This window comes from Panulirus ornatus, chromosome 69, assembly GCF_036320965.1.
Source record: "Panulirus ornatus isolate Po-2019 chromosome 69, ASM3632096v1, whole genome shotgun sequence".
Classification (NCBI taxonomy): domain Eukaryota; kingdom Metazoa; phylum Arthropoda; class Malacostraca; order Decapoda; family Palinuridae; genus Panulirus; species Panulirus ornatus.
The window spans coordinates 17531942-17545835 of NC_092292.1; the positions used below are offsets into that span (position 1 = coordinate 17531942).

Genomic DNA, 13894 nt, shown 5'->3' on the forward strand with positions numbered 1-13894 from the left:
TCTTAAATATCAGTCGCGTCACAGGGTAATTCCCTCAGCTCTATCACCACCTCGAAAAAATAACTCCATCGTTAACTCCTTACCAATCACAAGCAGCAACCTTCCTTGGGAGAGACCTCGAGTGTTTAAACTGAGTCGTCTCTCCTTGAACGGCCGCCACTCACTGCTATTCAGCAAGGTCATGTCACAGCAATGTCAAGCGTGTTTACATCTCGGTTCGTGATGGAATACCGATGCTTTTTTTCTTACCACCTAACACTGACAATCCACAATGATACGACAGGCTTCGTCCATACTAATAGTAGGGTTCTCATGAATCTCTTAATGCACATATCTGGCTCAAATTACACCTCTGATTAACACGAAGCGCAGGATATTCAACACCCTGGACTTTATATATGACACTGGCTCTCAAAAACTTCAGGTTCATAAACCTTTCCAGATGACCCCTCGAAAACGCGCACTAATCCGATGCTGGAAATGACCTACGGTAACTTAAAAAGACACGCGAACCTACATCATGCGCAAGAAGGTGAACCAAGAGAAAGATTTTATCGTACTTTTTAAAGGAAAGCATTTCTCCCAATGCAAATACCGGTGACTTTCACGAGTGTTATTGAAGCTGAGTGTACCATACCTAAATCCAAATCCGGGCGATCCAAGTCTGGCCAGTTAAAGTCGATTAAAGTCCACGGACGTCAAGTCTATGCTTCTTAGTTCCAAAGTTTAGCCATACATATACCTTCATCATGCAACGGCAGCGAAGCATCAATTACCCACAAAAAAACTAGCGAGGCACACTAAACCCAAGTGGTCATTACAGTAGCAAAATCATGTAACATTCTTTTTCTTCACGTTCAAAGATGTGATCAGATCACTGCTGAAGAAGTTGTTTTAAGTTAAACCTGTGAAAATTCTTTCTGACACTATGGTTAACCAAGGGAACCACACGACGCTCTTGGTGTTACTGACAAAAACGAATTCTATTATGCAAACACGGCCATCAAGTGTGATAATAAACGTCCTTATAATGATCATGTAGGGAACTACTATTTCTACATCTATAACTACTTATCTATTGTATCTATCTAAACATATACTGGTATGGAATGATATCACAAAAAAAAATTGTAACTGTACCATTGAAAATCTTGTTAATCAGCTTTTCATGGACAAGATTTCAACCGGTTCCATCAAAGACTCAGCTCGAATCCAATGTGCCCTCGAGTCGAAGTCAAAACTGGACATGAGTCTTGGACTCGAGCAACACTGACCTTCACAGATCAGACATAAAACAACCATTGTTACATTGCACTGGGTGAGAAACACATACTTTACTGAGTAGAAAATTCCACTTACCTTTAGAATTTTTATTTCTTTGCTAAGGAGGTTCTGACTCTTGGCAATGTTCTTTTTGGTGATACTTTTGATGGCTACAGGCATCGACGGTTTCTGTAAAGGAGTACACCAATTAGAGAAGATTAAACAACAAATGACGAACACTCCATGCGTCAATCAAAGAAAATAAAATGAGTCTGAATTGTCAAAAACACAAACGTAAAGAGGGCATAAAACAGGTAAAAATGCAAGCCTTAATTGAACACCTATACGTTAAACTAGGTAATACAGGAACAAAACAAAGCAAGGGTACCTCGTGACAGCACTAGGATCCCGTTCCTCTATAAAGGAATAAAGTATTGAAATTGAAATTGAACGATACGAGACGTCAAAGCAGAGAAACACACGCACGAAAAATAACCAGTGAAACAAGATACAGAAACCTAGCTGCTTTCAGGTCCCACAGTATTCCTGTCTCCAGGCCCCAACCCTAGGTTGAACACAAACACAAGTTTCCTTGATCTTGCTTCTTGGTTAGGTTGAGCTTAAATACGTTTCAAGAGCAGTGGTGGCGTTTCACAGAGCTGGAGAATGGTGAATCTTGCTAGAATCGGTGGACATGTTAGGTTTACGGAGATTTAACGGAGCTCAGGTTACCTTATGCAAGTCTCTGATGTTAGGCTTAATCCGCGTGAAACCATGATAACCACCAGAATCCTGCTATAAATATATATGTTACATAGATCATATGTTTAAATGCTTCATAATTACTGGAATTCTTGAGGGGAAACGAATTACAGCATTATTCAAGTGGATGCAGGTACCCAATTGAAAAAAAAAACATAGTGTTCTCTACGGCCTGAGTTTGTTCTTTTTCCTCAAAGCATGTACAAAAACAAAACACTCACGAACTCATCCGTTTACCAGAGTTATAATATGTCGGTGTTTAGACAATAACTACGACGCATAACCTCATACCCCTACCTATATGACGAGCTGGGACGCTCATCGGATGAGAAAGCGGACATCTAAGCAACGATAGTAATGTTACGTCTAATGGTCCATCTAAACACCATTTAACTTACGTTTCATGGTTTATGCAAACAGCATTTAACTTCCTCTTACTGCAGATATCGTGTATCGTATACAACTGGCTCATAAATGACAGCAACACACGGACTGAGGCGCTTTTAAACAGTGTTCTAGACGTGGGAAATGCATCCCTCGCCCTAACTTTCAGCCTCCTTCCTCACGTCCGTCCTTCACTATCCCCTCTCGATGACTGTTTTCAAGGTCAGAGCTCAGTTGAAGTTGACTTCACAAAGATTCACTTATTCAGAGCCAGACGCTCAGCACGACGATGCACATCCCACCACAAGTACGCAGCTCATCATGAGAACACTATCCTCCCTCTTCATCATCTATTCCTTGCATCTAGTACACGGCACTCCTCCCTGTGAACGTCCTCATCCTCCTACATAAAACCACTGTTTACTTCGAAGGAAAATCGCAAACCCATCCTATCGCCTTACCTCCCACAGGGCAAGACCTGCTTATATGTAGGGCAGCGTGTCACCGGTTCACCGGGTCTCCCTCGGATGCGAGGATGTGCATCAATTCCTGCCACTAACTACCTAAAAAGAAGCATAATCACCACACGAACATAAATTCACTGACGATTTAAACTTAAGTTTTTAGCTTTGTGCCGAATCTAAATTTGATGATTCATCCGACCTGTGAAGTTCAACAATGACGCTGTTCTTCCTAAGGAAAATCACGTTCAACGCCCCTAACCCCACCGCTCCCCACACACCCGCCCAGCAGGACTTACAGACACGCCGGCGCCAAAACCAGTTACATGGGGGGGCCGCCTGCATTCCTTCATTGGTTGCCACTTTTACTCTCTAAATTATAATGAATAACATCCCTCTGGATGTCGTCATAAGGGTCAGGAATCCTTACCATGATTCCGCCAGTCAGACCAAGCCTACACACCACAAGTCCCCCAGTCTCTCCTTGAATAAGGACCATAACAACTTTCACGACATCATTTGGCACTGAAGATTATACTCGTGCCGGGTTCCAAACATCAGCGGCCCTCAGGGCCAAGCCTGGCACCCGAGACTGTACAATGCTAAAGATCCACGGCCGGCAGGCATGGAGGCCACACCAGTGACGTCCGCATTCTATCGCCAAAAACCCTACGTCATTTTAATGTCTTCGGAATACAACTGTACAGTATCATCACATCCAAACAACACTGTACATGTGTACATTTCCGTGTGTCTGCGTCCAGTCTTCGTCTGCTTCTTCCGAGGTTGTCGCTCGTATTCCTATGAAGTTTGAGAACATATACGCAACAGCTGGTGCTGGGTACACCTAGAAAGAGAAAGTTATTTGCTGAGAAAAGTTACCCCAGTCACCCCTCGTGGGTGCTGACCTACACCCACTTCCTGAAACTTCGAAGTTTTTCGTGTTCTTGAAGGTACGTCAAAGTTTGACACCGAGAGCAAATATGAGAGCCAGCGACAGGAGACAGGTTCTCATATCGTTCTGACCGAGCCACTCTTATGCTGAACTCCATGACTACGACGGTACGGCTCTCTCGGATGTGATGGTTTGGCCTTTGACTAAGGGCCAAGTTAAAGGCCAGGCCCCTCATACCCAAAAATCGTTTCGTAGTGAACCGAGGTCCTGCTACAGTCCTCATGGTTAAAAAGACGAGTCCGGTTACTAGATTTCTGAAACATACGAAACGAAATTTGAGCCATTGCTTATATGGTGTATCCAATTTTACTTAGCTACTGAAAAATCATTAATACATAACCTAAGTACCGCCATCCACTCTTTGTATACCATTCTTAGAATCGTGATAAACAAAGATTTTTCAACACTATAAAATTCCTTATAAATAGCAAGTTTCTCTAATCAGAAAATTCTAAAATAACATTTCCAACCTATGATGATACTGATTAGGAAACACCTGAAATTTGGAAATTATGTTCCAAGATTTCACTTAAGAGATTCTTCCGTACAGGATTTTCCTTGCTTGTCCTACAAACAGGATTCTACAGACTGGAGACTTCTCAGGGTTCAGGTCATGTCACTAACACACAGTATCCCTTTCTCGAACAGACCCATCGGAGTCAGGACAAGAAGGGATGTTTTTACAAAACAAGAGCAGCACGGCGCCAAGTAGGTCGCTGCGCCTGTCCGCAATGTTCGAAACTGCCCAACGGTTCCTCCGACCAGTCTCCCACCAAACGACTTATAATTGAAACTCTTGAAACTATAGTAGAAATAGAAACAAAATTAATGAAGATATTACTTACAAAATAATGTCATTATGTGGCCAGTAAAGATCGTTCCTGAGCGTCGTGTACCCAATTTCAGAGGTTCAAGTAAAATAGTGTTAGCATTCCAAACGACTTGGGCAAACTACTTTAAAAGAATAAAAAGGTTTTAAAAAGTTCAAGCAAACTTTTTTAAAAAAGAGAAACTCGCAAATAAGTTGTAAAAGGTTCAAATGAATTATTCCAAAAGGCTTATAGAAACTATTCCAAACTATTCCGCGTCTGTAACTCGAGAAGGCCTATGTGAACCATTCCAGAAAGCTGTGACTTTATCCTCGGAGGCCCATTTATGCATTACTTCAGGCCTAAACGAACTATTCTAAGTCTATGTAAACAGTTCCAAAACGCTCATGTAAATAATTCCAATACGCTTGGTACACTAAACTAGAGAAATCGAGTAACTCAATTTCATCTCATTCAACGATTCAAAACAAATGATTGAAGTTGTACACTATTCTAGAGGGATGATGTCTCGCAAACTGTAAAATCAACATTTAACAAAGACGAACTGCCACAGCAGCAAACAAACATACCGGAGCTTCAACATCGTATCACCGTGTAAAGAAGGAAGTCAACAAGGAAGACAAATGACACTTAATGCTCTGACACGGACGAGAGCCGCAGATGCAACTATATACCACACCAGAAACCAGTTGAAATCCTCCCCTTGTGTCGAGGAAAACCTGTCGCCTGGGTACAAGTCTCTTTCAAGAATTTTATATATATTGTCTTTCTTCTCCTTACGTCCCCTCGCGTTACATATCTACATATATAGCGTCTGACGCAGACCGGGAGCACTCCTGAGAAATGCTCACAAAAGATACGGGTCTGCTTAAAGGGTATTAACCTCTTCCTCGACACAAACCAAGGACGGTTTTCGTGTGGTAATTACATTAGAAATTTCCTTATGCAAAGAGCATCACAACCGCATCACCTTTTACTAAAAAGCTATTCCTTACATTTGCCCTGAAAGCCGAAAATCACGGAAATATCTCAACACCTGAGTGTAAAACGTAGAACGTACTGCACCACGTCACCTGTGACTCAACCGATAAAATCTGGGCAGAAAGCCAAGTGACTCTCTCTCTCGTTTTATGTGTAAACATGTCAGGAGGCCGGTCTAGTGTGGCCGAGACGAGGCCCACCCACCATCACCAACTCGAATATAGTCCTGATCACGTGACTGGCGCTCGGGGTCCTGGCTACTTAATCTGCAACCTCAGTCGAGACTCAGTCCGCACAAGACATAACGGAATATCTGGCCACAACGGCGTATGCAACACTCTAACTGGAACGACGTTGAGCAACTCTACGCCACAATGATATATGAAACGTTCGCCAGCAAGGACTTCCTCAATATCTAGCCAAAACACAGAAGACAACTATAATCTCGTGCGTAGCCACTGCGTCAACGCAACAAACACCTTCGACTCTGTCCCCCCTTTACACATAAATAGTACTCACAAATAGTTGTCACGCAACTAACTGTTGAACTGACGTGTAAAACACAAAGACAAATATTTGTTCACAACATCTGGTAACATCAAAAACGTCAATCCGGGCAACAAATCAACCCTAAGAACATAACGCAATTCCAACCTTACACGTCCGGCTCGGCCTACGTCGTATGCAACACTCGCCAGCAACAACATACGTAACAAGCGACCACAGTGATGTAAGTAACAGCTCATAAAAAAAGGAGCATCTGCCACAAGTACAATGAAAAGATATCTGGTAAAAAATATATATATACACATATGCGTAAGCCACATAAGTATATATATAGCCCGTATGTACGAAACAGTGGACCAGAAAATCGTACGCTACACCGGAATACACCACTCATCCAAACCTACGCAGTACTCCCCTAACGGCGTCACAGGGAAAAGTAAGCCAGGAACACACCCCATAAACAACACCTGTCTTAGGCTGGTGTGTGTGTGTGTGTGTGTGTGTGTGTGTGTGTGTGTGTGTGTGTGTGTGCATACATATGAGTAATGACATATTACTGATATACAAGGTTATGATATGGGGCAACACGAGCGTAAAACTCTCCTACCTTGACGAACAAATAATAATCAAAAGACAATTGGTGAAGAGCAAGGTCAACGAAATTTACGCATTTCTAACAAGAACTGATAGTGGCTACTGCATCGCGTACAGTGCTGTGTCGTAGTTATTCAAGATTGTAAAATTCTAAAAACATGACTGATAGTGCATGTCAAATAGTTTTCATTATCTTGTATTATCAGTTTAATCATGTGTTTATGACAAAGTAGAGCACACAATACATAAGCACATGAATATACGTATATCCAAGAACCCAGAAACCTTGTATACATTCATCGATCAAGAAACACGTTAACATACATTCATCTATCTTAATCTTACCTTCCTTCCCCTGGTTCCCCTTCTATGAGGCTCCCTCAGCGTTTAGGAAGGCGGTCACGCCCATCGAGTGGGTCCACAGTTCAAGTAAGGTGATGTTCTATATGTGTTTGTGGGGTGAAGACAGGACAAATGTGGAGTGATCTGCGTGTACATCATGGTATTTGCATCTTGGGATAAGGAGTCTCGTCATACGATGATGGAAGTTTGTAATGCTGGAGACGGAGATGCGAGCTTACATGTAAACATAAGCATCCCCACTCACAGGCCTAAGTCTATAAAATTTAGTGCTACTGATACATCTCCTAAGAATAAATAGAAAAAAAACGTAAATGATCAACATCCCTTGTGGTTTCGACTTCACACAAAACTCTTAAAATAGAAATACTTCTGACGCTCGTCACCTTCGTCATGAATAAGCTCGCCATTCTAGAAATAGGTTCACCAAATATGCAGGAGTGAATGGCCTCCTAACGTACCCAGAATCGGTCTCTCTTACCGCGTGGCGATATACTTGCTCCCACACTTATCATCCCACATCACGTGACGCTGCCGAGAACCACATCATGTAAACCCAGCATACCCGTTATACGACAAACGATTAAAATACTCCCAGGTGTCAACCCTAAAATGCTAAACACCAAAATACAACCTCCAGTGCAGCTAGAGGAGGAGGAGGAGGAGGAGGAGGAGGGATGGTAGCATGGCTAGGCTCGTGAGTCGCACACTAGCAGGCACTTGGCATCCCACGTGTGGCGGAGGCATGGCAAGCGCCCAGCCACTGTTTACATCACAGTGGCCTCCAGCCAGCCGTCTTCAAGACAGCATTTTTTTTTTTTTTCCCCACCGTGGGGCCAAAGAAATAATATGATCTCGCGACCGTCCCCGACATGAAGACGTGTCATAATCACTACCTCGTAATAGACTTAAATTCTTAACTTTCCATGGGTTTCCTAATGAACTACAGAAAGTCATTCTCACTACAAAACTTATAAAAAACTGATTAGAGTCTGGGTTATTACACTTATTCAAGCAATCTATATATAATCTCAATGTCCATTCAGTTCTAATAGTCTCTCCTATGGTTTATATTTAATAAATCAAATGTAAGTTACCGAATAAAGTCTATCGTACGTTATGTATATATATATACCTTAGGCAGGTACAGCTAATATATCAAGGACAAAGAGGAAGCAGCCACTGCCGTGTGGATGAGGGGGTGAGGGACACTGCGCACTGACCTACAAGGACAGCGGTGGAGCAGCTTCGCGTCGCCTCCCACACCAGACCACAGCTCCATCATGTCTACATCCTGGCAACCCATCACAGTGAATAATCACCCACCCACCAACACGTGAGAGATCATAATAGTATAATCACTCACCAACACGTAAGAAATCATAATAATATATCAAGTTATAAGAGAGAGAGAAAAAAGAACTGCCATTATTAGATTCTTGAGTTTTACTGATCAAAGACGTTCAAATCAATTCATACCAATATGACACAGCGCAGATATGCTAGCTACTGCATTAAAGCCCATTGGCAACTTATCTAAAGATCAATATAGAGGAGAATCATCAGTTTTGCGTGATTTACAGGAAACCTGCCCTGTGTCTTGCAGCAAAACAAATATCAGCGCGAGCACACGCTAGCCTTGATAAACAAGGAAATCGCTTCAGTCATGTGCTACACTGAGATTTTAACACGCTGTCTAAATTCTGTTTTTCATTTCCAGTTATAATCAAGCTCTGCAAACTTACAACCTTACCCTCAGTTCATGCTTTTTTCTAATCAATAAGACATTGGAAGCTGAAAAGAGACGACGACGACTTCAGAACACATCTCGCCAACGGCCGGAGTGACCTTGGGTCCGAAGGCCTGTCTCGTTCTGCATTATATTCAGGGTTAGGTTAGCCTGCTCTTGCAACCCCTTCCACTCCCATGATACCTACGGGTCTATGCTCATCATATGTATGCATCCCACACACGTCTGGTATAGAGCCATAAACTTTTTTTTCTGTGGTAAAATTAATAATGTATTCTGAGCGATGCCGTGCATGTTAAACATTTTGTTATGAACTGTTCATACAGGTGAACATGAGAGGAACATATCAAGACAGACGATCAGGAAATACGTGCAGAAGACCACCTACAATAACAACAATACAATAAGCACATTATGAGATCATTATCTCGCTTAACGAAATAGAATACAAAAGTTCTAACGCATCAGTAGCCAATAGAGCGTGTAATTAACCAGCAGATATTCATACAATATATCTGCCAAGAAAGGTTAAGTAAATACAGTTAGGTGGGAGTGTTACGGTTATTCAATGACATTCACTAAGATTACTTAATATTGATAAAAACACGGCTGACTTCATACAAGAGATAGGTAACACTGACGAGTCTATTAATCACATTCAATGGCATATGGAGGAAATGATCAAGGTTGACCAAATAAGTGAGAAACTATACAGGAAAAAGTCTATTCTTATTTTTCTCATCATTACAATACAACAGCAAGTTCACAATACTGTCGTTGCTCACACTGCACAATGAGATGGGGAGACAGATGGAGTGCGTGTTGTTTTGTACATGATCATAAAGTGTGCAGTACGAAAAGAGAATCCTACACTCACGGGAGACCAGGTCTCCTGAACTTTCTGAGCTATCAAGTAGCCTTTTAATTACAACCTTTGCAGACTGCTGGCATTCACAGTCTCCTTAGCTAGTTAATTCTAGCCATCCACCACCGTTTTAAAACTTAAACCAGCACTTCTTTAACATCGACCCTGGCTAATTTTTCCCCAGCATTTCGTCAAGGCCTCTGGCTCTACAACTGCGTCAACGCGCTAAGTGTAAGGGAATGCGTAGAACTCCCATTTACACAAGTACTGAAGACGAAGGCCATCAACAATGATAAACTCGTCCAATCAACATGATTATCTGTGTACAAAGACATCACCGTGAGATACGGCGAAGACCTCGAACTCGTGTCTCAAAAACAAACGAGTCACGTGACTTCCGTGTTGTAACTCTCGCGCCATATAGAGCAACAAAAACCTACCCCACTCTAGGGGGTACAGGATTGGTATTCTGCGGCCATTATGATGGTCGGTCCACACCACTTCATTACTTCTCTATGACAAAAAAAAAAGAAAAAAAAAAAAAGGCAAAGCCACATGACCTCAGCGACCACAGTAACTTCAGATTCTTGAAAAGTTACTCGAAAGCCCGGGACCATGTCTGCCCTGACTGTGAAACGGAGAGGAATATGGAAGAAAAACTAACACCCTCCTGCGGCACGTCATCAACAGAAGTGGGACAATTCTCAAAAGACGCCTAGAAGCCTCCTGCATCAAAGTTTCAAAGTTCCAATGACACACATACACAATACTGTTCTCCAAAGAACCCATCTTCTATCACAGAAAATACAAAATAAATCTAGCCTTTGTTTGCCATATCTCTCTAACTAGTTCATCGTATCTCCTCGACTGGTAGGTAAATCTGACCTCACTGAACAGCATGTCAGCTATCAATGGGTTATAGCCCCGTTTACCGAAACTCTGGTATAGGGTCTAAGGCCACTCGGTTGCATAACGAGCTTTAGGCTCCAGTAGCTTTTAATCTATTACCTGCTGCCCAGCCAGGATTTATGGATATGGTATATATAAAAAAAAAGTCAGAACCCATATGAATGATTCTTCCCTGTCCATGGAGAGCGTTGTGTACACCCCGTATTCCCAACAAGAATGCAAGGTTGACGATATGAGGAAAAGGAAGAGAATGATGGAAAAGTGATGAACAGGGTAGGAAAGAAAGACGAAGGTGAAAGGATGGTGTCTGCCGTACCTCGGACATGTTTTCAAGGTTCACGTCACTGTTGTTGGCGGGTATCCCAGAGGAGGGCCCAAATGACCTTCAGACCAGAGGCGGACTCTCATGCACAAGAGTCAGTGCCAGAACTTCATGTCAAATATTCAGGAAATGCACTCCATATATTAACACCGTACAGCGTTTTCTCCCGAACTTCCACCCAAGCATCTTATCACAACAGTCCATCCTATGAAATGAGACCTATTCTACTAATCTATTACCAATAATCATCATAAACCCATCAATCAAGTCCACTGTCTATCTCAACTGAGCTCTGATCACCTATTTCACAGCTTCTACCCTTGTTCCTCACACAGGCTAAAGGTCTCAATAACCAATTGCAATACGGAAAGCACAGGTTTCTATATTTATAGATGGTCCTCCAAGTCTGCCACCTGTGGGCAGCCCCTTCCTACACTAACACATGTTCGGACCACCAACAAGAAGAAGTATGACAAGCACGCACTTGCACTTCTCTTATCCCAGTCATTGCCTCCTATTCTGCTCTGAAAGCTACGTACACAAACAAATGAATTGCACTGACAAAGAAATGTACAAGTCCTTTAATATGTTAAGGGCAGTCCGTATCTCAATGCGTCATTTTAATACAGGTCAGTTAATCCAAGATGATCTTACGTTACGTGTGAACCTTCTAGTATATATATATATATATATATATATATATATATATATATATATATATATATATATATATATATATATATATATATTAGCATAAAATGCGTCTTATTAAAAAAAGACAAGTACTAATAAATACCAATATTCCGCACGAACCATTAATGAGAATCAACAAATATCAGAATGTTTACGAATGAAAGGTACAAAGGAGTAGCAAATTAGTGGTATTTATGACGTCTCGTACCAAGCAGCTAATGAAAACGGACGCTATGTTTAATAACAAATCCAAGACGCGAAGTACAAAGGTGTAACTAGGTAGCGAGAGGCAGTCAACATTGAGTAGATAATTAAACATTTCCTTTAGCGACAAATCAAATCATTACTATTTAAAAAACAAAGATGGATAAGGGAAGTGTACGGCCACACGGAAAAGACACTGCTGTAACTGATTAGACGGCGTCTCAACATTCCCTTGAGGATAATTACAAAGCTCAAACGGAGTACACAGGGTACTACTGCAACAACATGGTGCACTGACTCCCAAGAAGTTTATTTAATAAAACAAGAAAATAGTCCACGTAAATTATTCAAAATACAATCCTGACCAAAACACACACACACACACACACACACACACACACATATATATATATATATATATATATATATATATATATATATATATATATATATATATATATATATATATATGAACTAAGCTTTCCCCAACAACTTCATACTGAAATAAAAAAAAAAATGGATTTTTCGTTTGGCCCACCGAAGTCGAGGATTCTGCCACACTGTCGCATTTCAAAAACCTGACTCACAGGGAACAAAAATAATGGTTTAGTGAATAAGTATGATAAAAGAAAAGCCAGCACAAATACAGGCCACTCAAGATTGTTGCCAATGTTTACTGTTGAGTAACTGACATAATTTCATTATTTTCCTCTTGAATTTGTTGGTGTCTTCGGCGCATGCAGCAGTAGTAGTAGTAAACATCAACACACTACAGTACACAAGTGGTGCCTGAATGAGAAAATCGAGCTTGGCTGATTCCTTAGACAATTATAATTCTAAGGGAAGTATAACACATGATCAAGTTATAAACATTTTACAACACGTAAAATCTCTGCTTATAGTCGTCACTAAATTTTAGTAACTCTCGTAATGAAATAAAATACTACGTCACCCATACTTCTAATTTCTATAAGGGCAATTTGTTAATGAGCTTACAAATATATAAGGTAGTGGAATACACAAAACTACGTCTTCCACAGCATTGGTAGCAGATAAAAAAAAAAAAGTTTTCGTAACGAGATGCTTGAGATGGATAAAGTCAACATTTGAATATAAAACAGTCTCGCACCTTATGACTGCTAGGGAATTGTGGCGTAAAGATTGATGACTATAATTATCTTAAATTGCACCCTGTGGCTCAGAGGCTAAATCTAACTCCCAGGCACTTTGACAATGGCTCTCTACGTCATATACGTCCAATCAGAAGCTTTTAATATATCAGAAATTTATAACAGGATATGGTACCGGAATCTCATCCTAAGTTCCCCTCTTGGCTTTTTCTGCCACATACATTGTTGTTCTATCTCCGTAATTAGCTGATGATGGATCATCCTCTTCCTCTCCACCATCAACAGAGGTGTCCCTCATAGGTGTCCTGTCTCCTATTTCACTTCTTCAGCATAAAACCAAATGCACTGATAGGCTAAAATGGTTCAACGCTGCTGCATTCCTCAACTTCCTTCCAATGCGCTCCATCCTCTCTCAGACAGATCTGCGCCTCGTCTCGACACAATTATAAACTCAGATTAGGTCAAGACATACTAGTGCGGTAGGAAAACCTGGTTAAATCTAATGCCTCTAAAACGAAGTATCCACTCGTCCCTCTCTCTAAAAACCCTTAAAACTTTCCCATCTTTGATAAGTTCGTAATTCTACCACTCAAAATTATAAACATAATTTGGTACCATTGCAACGATTAATCTATCTTGCAAATCCCCTATATAAGAAAACAACTAAGTTGGCTTTAAGAAAACGTGTTGTGTCCGGATGCCATAAATTCTTCTCTTCTGAACAGCTGCTCCAATTATACAAAGACCTGATCCGTGCTTAAGAGGTGCACTGCGCTTACATCTAGAGAGTTCAAAGCAATCCAATTTATCAACTAATCATAGACTGACCCCAAAACCTGACCCACTTGCCCTACACCGCTGTGTTGATTCACTTTCCCTCTATACATACTACTTTGGCTTCTTCTCCCGAGAGCTGCCGGCTTG

The 13894-nt window shown here is 41.2% G+C and overlaps 1 protein-coding gene across 2 annotated transcripts in view; it reads right to left on the reverse strand.

Moving 5' to 3' along the window:
- The window catches only part of Atg1 (serine/threonine-protein kinase unc-51-like protein Atg1), a 178274-nt gene that overhangs the window by 142589 nt on the left and 21791 nt on the right, over positions 1–13894 (reverse strand). For both annotated transcript variants that reach the window (XM_071660122.1, XM_071660121.1), the window contains exon 2: positions 1360–1452. In XM_071660122.1, the coding sequence (XP_071516223.1) occupies positions 1360–1452 (93 nt within the window). The remainder of the gene's footprint in view (positions 1–1359; positions 1453–13894) is intronic.